Below are 9,453 nucleotides of genomic sequence, written 5' to 3' on the forward strand. Positions count from 1 at the left end.
TCTGCCCCTCAGCAGGCCGCTGGGCCTGCTCTGTGGATGGTCACAGTTCCGTCTACCTTGCCGTGCAGGGGGAGGGGGCGGCTCTGCCTCTCAGCAGGCCACTGCTCCTCTTCTGCCGGTGGGTCGCAGGCCCGCCTACCTTGCAGGAGTGATTGGAAGCTCTGTCCCGCCACGAGCCACTGGGCCTTTTCTGCCGGTGGTCACCGTTCCGCCTACCTGGCAGGCGCGGGGGTTGGGGGGCGGCTCTGCCCCTTAGCAGGCCGCTGGGCCTGCTCTGTGAGTGGTCACAGTTCCCTCTACCTTGCCAGCGCAGGGGGAGGGGGCGGCTCTGCCTCTCAGCAGGCCGCTGCTCCTCTTCTGCTGGTGGGTCGCAGGCCCGCCTCCTGTTTGATTATTATAGCCTTTTCAGGTAGTTAATGCCTCCAGTTTTGTACTTGCTTAAGATCAATTTGCTTTTGATCTTTTGTGGTTATATGAATTTTAGGATTATTTTCCCATTTCTGTGAAGAATATCATTGGGGTTTTGATAGGGACTGCATTGAAACTATAGATCATTTAGGATAGGAAGGACAATCTAATAATATTCATTCATTCTTCTAATTCATAGCATATCTTTTGATTTACTTTTGTCTTCTTCATCTTCTTATATTAAATATATACTCATATATTTATTTTTTAATTGGTCATAATTGTACATATTTATAAGGAGTGGTGTGATATTTCAGTACATGTATACAATGTGTAAGTATCAGAGCAGAGTAATTGTTATGTCCATTACCTCAGACATTTATCATTTCTTTGTGTTGGAGAGCATTCATAATCCTTTATTTTGAAATATACAATTAAATATCATTAATCATAGTTATCCTATTGTGCTATAGTCCATTAGAAGTTATTCCTTCTATCAAACTGGTCCTGTACCTGTAACCATCTTCTCTTTAGTCTCCTCCTTCCACTGTTTGCAGGCTCTGGTCACTGCTATTCTACTCTTTACTTGTAGGAAATCAACCTTTTAAGCTTCCACATGCAAGTGAAAACATGCAGTCTTTGTCTTTCTGTGTCTGACTTATTTCATATAACATATCCTTAAAGTTCATCCAGTTGTGGCAAATGACAGGATTTAAATTTTTTTTTGTGGCTGAATAATAGATATACCACATTATCTGTATCTCTTCTTATCTCACTTTTATCTATCCCTCCACTGATGAACACCTAAGCTGATTCTTTTTCTTGACTACTGGGAATAGGGCTGAGATAAACATACAAGTGTAGATGTTTTGTCAATATGTTGATTTTATTTTCTTTTGATGTATACCCAGAAGTGGCATTGCTGTATTCAATGGCAGTTCTATTTCTATTTTTTTTTTTTGAGGAGCCTCCATTACCATTTCCCATAATGGCTGTACTAAATTATATTCCTACCCACAGTGATAAGTGTCACCAATATTCTGCATCCTCACCAGTATTTCTTATGTTTTTAAAAATAATATTTATTGTAACTGGGGTGAGGTGATATCTCACTGTGATTTTGATTTTCACTTCCCTGATGATTACTGATTTTAGCATTTTTGGCTACACTTGCTGGCTATTTGTATATTTTCTTATTATTTTAACTAGTTTTGTCTTTTAACCTTCCTACTGAAGTTATTTACACATACATTACAATAGGATTCTCAATTTGATCATGTACTTACTCTTCCAGTGTGTTTTGTACTTTCATATATTTTTGTATCACTAATTAGTAATCTTTATTTTTTAAAATCGAAGACCCCACTGTTTAGTTAGATATTAGGTGTCCCCCGAAAACTAATGTGTGAGATTATGCAAGAAAGTTTAGAGGTAAATGATCAGATTATCGAAACCTGAACTTAATCAGTCCATTAATCCACTTTTGAATGGATTAACTGGGTAGTGACTATATGCAGGTATGGTGTGGCTAAAGGAGGTAGGCATTCTACTGTCTTGTTGAGATGTCCTGACCAAAAGTTAATTCTGTTTATTTTTTTAAAAAAATGTTTATGAAGTAGCATGTACCTAATACAATGAAGAAGAAATGGGATGTCTGTTTCCCCAAATTACTAACAACACTTTACTCCCACACTTAAAAAATATATAGTGCCAGTAAATTTCCAATATTTTAACTTGATTTACTAAATGATGTATATTGAATTCTTAACCTAGAAGACTATTAAGGCCTTCATCAGGTGCTGGAACCTGAGTGTGCCTATTCTTTGCTTTAGAGGGAGACTTTCTTCCAATTATCTTTACAGAGAGGGAAAACCCAACACCAAGTATTCTCAACCTGTTTTGTTTTTATTATCATCATTTCCTTCCTAATGATTTTAATGCCATACATATACTGTGTATGTATATGGTGTAGTGCCTTTTGAAGAGCCACCAACCATTTTAATATCTGATTTTTGTCACTTTTCCTCAGTTTTGACTTTTACCCCCTTGGGGGTGATATCATCATTTATATAAAAGCATACATTGAGAGAAATAAAGGATACCAAATAGAATATGATTAAAACTTTAATATGAATAGGAATAAATAAAATCAACTAAAAATTTCCATGACTATTTATGGGCTAGAGATAATGAGGATGATTTTATTCTTATTTTTCTAATTTCCAAGGAAATATATTTGAAGAAAATATATATTGAAGATTTTACAATATTATGCCAGTGAAAGAAAAACTGTATTACCTTTCTCTTCCTCTAAGTCAGAGGTGTTTTAAGTGACTTAAACATTAACATAAATTAAAGATATTGCTTCCACATTACCCAATGGATATTTTCCTTATTCTGCAGAATTGGTAATATTTTCATGAAGATTTAATAAATGACTAATAATTTACTTAATCATTCTATAGACATTTATTGAATATGCAATTCATGTCAAAAATCAATTTAGACATAGCAAAAATATAATGTTAACAAAGGTTATTCTCCCAAGTTGTTACTGGGGGTCATGTTGTGTTTTTTAGTTCTTATGTTCTTGTATGAGAATATTTCAGGCAAGATGCAAAACATAGTAAAAATATAGCAGAATTTATTATAGGAGGAAGGAAAGATGTCCTCAGGGAGAGAGTGGGTCTTCTTAGAGAGGAGAGTGATGTTGTATCCCCTTGGTTCCCCAGTTTTATAGGGGGCTTTAGGGAAGGTTTTAGAGAATCCTGCCCAAGTACCATCTCTTAATTTTGACTGACAGTAAGATTGCATCAAAAATTTAAGTCTCTACTGAGCATGATCTTACCCATAGGTATCCACGTGAAACCCATGGGGGGATATTTTCATCAGCTTTTTCATGGTTGTGGCTAAAAGACCTGATAAAGGACAATTTTAGAGGAGGTGCCTATGGTTTTAGAAATCTCTGTCTATAGATGACCAACTCTTTAGTTTTAGGCATAAGGTGAGGCAGAACATCCAAGCCTGGTGGAAGGACTTGGGGGAAGAAGGCAGCCTAGGATATGGCAATCAGGAAGCAGATGGAGAACACTGCTCACTGGAGACAAAATATATACACCAAACGTATGCCTACAGTGACCTACTTCCTCCAATCACAACCTTCCTGCCTGTAATTATTACACAGTTAATCCATATCAGTGGATTAAGCCATGGATTGTTACACCTCTCATAATCTAATAATTTCACCTCTGAACATCCTTACATTGTCTCACATATGAGCTTTTGGGGTACACCACATATCCAAACCATAATAGAAGAGAAATTTTACCATTGTGTTGAAATTGAAATGACATTTTAAAAACCTAAAGGTAACTTTCCGTTCCTTTGACCTGTGCTGATGGGTTCTAATTGGAACTTGCTTTTACAGATTTTATGGTTGGTAGACTTTTGCTTTTATTGTTTTTTGTCTTCTTGAGTGTTGGACTTTTTTGGTCTGTGTAGTGGTCTGTGTTAAGGCCACATGTCCCCCTTTCAGGTCCATTTATGTCAGCAAGGAGGAGTCTTTCTTCATGTATTTTTTGACCCTGGGAGAATATCCCTGAGGATAATAGGTTATTTGTCAGGGAATATGGCATCCTACTGAATTAAGACAGAGCAGTGCCATAATGGCCACAATGGTAAATTGCTTTTTAAAAGACAGCATGTGGACAGCCAGCATGTAGGTCTAGTTTGTAGAATTATCCCCTTAACTTCATGTTCCTACTACTCATACCTATTAATAGGAAGCTCTATGTTGTTGAGAAACTCACCAGTGTCTTTTCTTCTAACACACATACAAACTCAAATAAAATGGGAAAATGAGTTAATTTTTTTTTTGGTGTGTGTTGGTGCTGGGGATTGAACCCAGGGCCTTGTGCATATGGGGCAAGCACTCTACTAACTGAACTTTATCCCCATCCTGGACAATGGCTTAATATTTATATGGTCTGAATTTTGAGAGAGTTTAGAAGACACTGAGGTTTTTCAGGAATTTTCATATGAGGTAAGATTTAATTGGTTAGAGAAGTTGCTTAGAAGGTTTTAAAGTGATAAATATAATATCTGTCAAAAATTGAGATAGGTTTTCATCACAAAGTTGATACTCATTTTCAGTGGCCATAATTTTGTCATTTTTTACCTTTGTCTTTCTTCCATAGTCCTTATAACACTATAACCTTTGTATTGTCTTCATGCTTTAACTGTTGTGTAATATCACTCTCATATTCTTCACTTTTACAAAGACTTATACAACTGACAATTGTAAAGACACATGCAAAGACCATGATTGGTCTGGTCCTTGTGTTTTACATATATATCTTTATCTCCTTAGTATTTCCTCAATTTAATATCTTTTTACAAAGTTAAAAGTCTCTGGTACAAATTCTGGTAAATTTTAGACATGTATTCATGTAAAACAAAGATATCATGTTTCACCAAAAAAAAATGGGAACTACAGGGTTTAAGTATTGGAGATAAAAGATTGTAGGTCCTTAGTACTCTTATTCCTTCATCCAATTACTTCATGTAGGTTGTGGACAACTCTGCCTATGAAATGTCACAGTAAGGGTACTGCAGAAATGGGGAATTTATCACTTGCAGAGAGGATTTCAAATCTCTGAGTTAGTTTATTTATAGAGAAGTAGATTACTTTATTCTCCAGGACAGGGACCTCCAGACTTTGAATGTATTTACCAGCAAAACAAAGTGATAAATGTGGAGCAAAGAAAAAAATCACTAAATTTTTTTTTTGCTAATTAAGAGGTTCAAGCTCTTTTGTAAGAAATAACCATAAACTACCACCACATCCAACAAAAATAGAATATCATAAAACCAAAATGTCTAAAGAGTATGGTATTAAATAAGAAGTACACTTTACACTGATTTCATTTAATCTTAAGTGAAACTTCTTATTTTCCTCATTTTTCTGGTGATAGAAAAGAGGTCTTTAATGGATTGTTCCTGATCTTTAGTCTGACATTTTAGGGTATTTATGTAAATGCTTTGAGAAATTGGTATTCATTTTATCTTCCATATCTACCAGGGAGGAAAGTAATTCAGATCTACCAAACCTCATTTATTTAATGTTTAGAGACACTTTATATCTACTAGTTTTCCTGCAACAGTGGTTCTCAAACTCTAACCTGAGCAGAATCACTCGAAATGTTTGTTTAAAAAAATGTATATTTCTGGATTTATCCTCAAATTATTTATTCAGTAGTTCTATGGTGAGGCCTAAGAATTTGTATTTAATAATTTTTCAATTGATGTTGATGCTTCTTGTCCAAGGACCACAGCTCCCTCCAGGACATAGCCCAAATTCCTTATAAGGTCTTCTAAGGGTTAGAGCTAAGCTATTCCAACAGAGAGACACAAATACACAGTTAATTGATTATTATTACACAATGGTCTGGAGGCATTGCTCTGCCAGTGGGTTACTGTATATTTTCTCTTAGGGTTCTGTACCCATTTGCATGGTCCAAGTGAGATACCATCCACATTCACATTCCAGCTAACAGGAAGGGAAGTGAGGTAGGTGAGAGTAAGTAGGTTCATATTAAAGATATTTAGAATTTGTACCCATAACTTCCGTGACATTGTACTGATAGAGGCTACACTAGGAAATGTGATTTGCAGCATGGTGACCATATGTCCAATTAAACTTTGAGGTGGAATGTGTATTGTTTGATTGTTAGTGTTTACCACATTGGTTGATCCAGTCCATCATGTGAATGAAGGGATGTGTTATTTCTCAGAAAATTAATAAAACAGGGAAGAAAAAGATTTGTAGCTTCAAATAATACTGATTTAAAATAGATTCTTTAATACCTTATATATATTTATTGTATTTATTATATTTCATCATTACATTTTTACCTATAGTCCATGATTGGTCTTGGTGCTTATGTTTTACATATATATCTTTATCTCCTTAGAATTTCCTCAATTTAATATCTATTTACAAAGTTAAAAGTCTCTGGTACAAATTCTGGTAAATTTTAGACATGTATTCATGTATTTGAATAAATTAATTAAACTTCATTAATAAAGAACAATATTTCTTTGCTTTTCTGTGCTTTGATGCATTTTTTCTTTGTCACTCATGACTTTGTTGAATGTTTTTTTTAATCTGTAATATTCTCTTCACTGCATTCTTCACATCTTTGTTTCTTAAAGTGTAGATCAGAGGATTAAGGCTTGGTGTGATGACTGTGTAAAAGAGAGTAAAGAACTTTCCTTGTTCTCGAGATGCGCTATTCTGTGGTTTCATGTACATATAAATGAGTGTTCCATAAAATAGAGTTACTACTGTGAGGTGAGAACCACATGTATTAAGGATCTTTTTCCACCTTGCTGCCAACTTGATTGTCATTACAGCTCGAATGATAACTCCATATGAAATGAGAATTAATGATAGAGGTACTAGAAGAAATATAACTCCAAGAGTAAAGACAACAATCTCAATTACTTTTGAATAGACACAAGCCATCTTGATCAGTGCTGGCATTTCACAGAAAAAATTATCTACTTCCCGGTGTCCACATCTTGGCAACTTCATAGTCAAAGAGCAAAGAATTAAGGCACTGCCAAGACCACCGAACCAGGAGGTCAGCACCAACTTTTGGCAAAGCTCAGGGTGCATTATTACTGTGTAGTGAAGAGGTTGACAAACAGCAGCATAGCGATCATAGGCCATCACAGCCAAGAGAAGACATTCTGTGGCTCCCAGGTCAAGGGCAAAGAAGAATTGGAGCACACACCCTCCATATGTAATAGATTTTTTGGGACCCCATAGATTTGCCAGCATCTGGGGGATAATGCTAGTTGTATAACAGAGGTCCAAAAAAGACAAATTAGATAAGAAGAAATACATAGGGGTATGAAGCTGGGTGTCTAGATAAGATACAAGAATGATGGTTGTGTTTCCTACCAGAGTCACAATATAGAAGATGAAGACAACCACAGAGATGATGCTCTCTAGTTGAGGTTGATCAGAAAACCCTAGAAGGATGAAGTCTGTTCTGAAACTTCCATTGCTTGTTTCCATTGTTTCTTATGGAAGACAATAATATGGTAATCAAAGACAGTATTAGCTTTAGGTAGAATTCTAAATCTCTGATGTTTGTCATGAGTATCAAAACTTAATTAATTGAATGCTTTTCCCCCATTTGGCTCATTTTTCATATTTGTTTTCATGACTTTGGTATCTCCATATTCCACCATAGCTAAAGTGATTCTAAAAATAATATGCTATATGCAATCACACTGAATTGTAAATCATTGAAAAGCCTTAATATGCCATGTTATCCATGGTTCCATGTATTTTAATTAAGCAGTAAATCCATAAAGTCAATCACATGATTTTAAGAGTGGGGTATATTTTGAGGAGTTTTTTCTCCTTGGAACCATGACACTATTTGTCTCTTGATCACTTGATTATGATGTCTTTCTTTTATCAAAGGAGCTGTGCTTGAGGTAAAAAAGTAAAATGGCATGTTTACTTTTTAAACTCCACTGTTTGGTAGCAGAAAAAAATTTCCACATTCATTTCTAAACATCTTTATCTGATAATCTCTTTTACTGCACTTATTTTAGTACTCATATTTTTCCTGCTTTTTGTAATAATTCTGGCATTCATAGCTATACTTTTAAAAAACTGTGTTTTGGTTGCTGAGAAATATTATTTTTCCTTTTCTTTTCTTCTCTTCTGTTTTTTTCCTGGTACTGGTGATTGAACTCAGAAGCACTCAACCACTGAGCCATGCCCCAGCTCTTTTTATATTTGTAGTTAGAGACAGGTTCTTTCTAAGTTGGTTAGGGCCTCACTAAGTTGCTGAGGCTGGCTTTGAACCTGTAATCCCCTTCCCTCTGCCTCCTGAGCCAGGGGGGTTATAAGTATGTGTCACTGCACCTGGCTAATATTTTTCATTATATTTATTTACATGTATAGATGCCATGTTTTTGGCAATTGTTATAATTACTAATACTTCATTACCTAACTAAGCTAATCTATTTGTTACAAAGTTAAGAATTGAACTTTTGGTCACAACAAACACATAGCAACCATCATTATAAGCTCCTATCATGTGTCCAGTTTGCCAAATTAGGTAGACAGGTAATGAAAACAATAATTTATTAAACTATCAGTAAATTGTTTATACTTGTAAAATTTACTGATCACATGAGTGAATCTTTTGTTGCTTTGGAACCCTTTCTATAAAATCATCATATCTTTCATGCTAAAATGAGTACATACAGGGATAAAGATTTAATCTATTTTACTATTTCTGAGTTTTGTATCATTAAAAATATAGACTCTTTAATAATTGAATTAATTTTTTATATGTTATTTCTGACCATACACTTCAGACCCAGTATACTTTACTTTTACAGTGTCTTTGCAGACAAGGAATAAACACTTGAATTATTTCAGTTGCATTATAAAATATAGATAAAATATCTCAAGTATGATTAATATAAGCACTTTAGTTAAAACATGATGATAACATAATGGTCATATGGAAGATACTTTTATTATCAGATTGGATGAGATAAAGATGTAGTTTTTCCTCAGTAAAAACTGTGAATTCAATTTAACTAGAGAATGTCTCATTTTTACATAGTAGGGTGTCAGTTAAGTCAAGCACAGTGCTTAAGTACAGATTCTAAACTCCAATTGCCCACATCAAATCACAGCTCCACCACTGGGAAGCATGTTTTTTTTTTTTTTGTGTGTAATTATTTAACCTGATTGTGTACCAGGTTCTTTATATGTAAAGAATAGAATATAATCATAGACTATAATAATAGCCCCTTACACAATGGTAGGTTGTGAGGGTTAATATTTGTGATAGCACTTGGAGCTGTGTTATTACATAATTCTAAAATTGATAAAACATATCCACTTATATCTGAATCATTATTATTCTATGTATTCTTTATTCTCTTCATGTTTCACACTAGTTATTTTACCATCATGGTTTAAAGCTAATCTTGATTGTCTTAAAT

At 34.7% G+C, this 9,453-nt stretch overlaps 1 protein-coding gene across 1 annotated transcript; it reads right to left on the reverse strand.

Moving 5' to 3' along the window:
- Positions 1 to 6,541: 6,541 nt before the first annotated feature.
- LOC107161075 (olfactory receptor 2W1-like) lies at positions 6,542 to 7,508 on the reverse strand. The gene has a single exon (XM_015507588.1). It carries the CDS (start codon positions 7,490 to 7,492, stop codon positions 6,542 to 6,544), a length of 951 nt encoding a protein of 316 aa, XP_015363074.1. The 5' UTR covers positions 7,493 to 7,508.
- Positions 7,509 to 9,453: the final 1,945 nt, after the last annotated feature.

The sequence above is a fragment of the Marmota marmota genome, unplaced genomic scaffold (genome assembly GCF_001458135.2).
Source record: "Marmota marmota marmota unplaced genomic scaffold, marMar, whole genome shotgun sequence".
Taxonomy (NCBI): Eukaryota; Metazoa; Chordata; class Mammalia; order Rodentia; family Sciuridae; genus Marmota; species Marmota marmota.

Coding starts and splice junctions, on each gene's coding strand:
- LOC107161075 (XM_015507588.1), bottom strand. CDS start 7,492: ATGGAAACAAGCAATGGAAGTTTCAGAACAGACTTCATCCTTCTAGGG.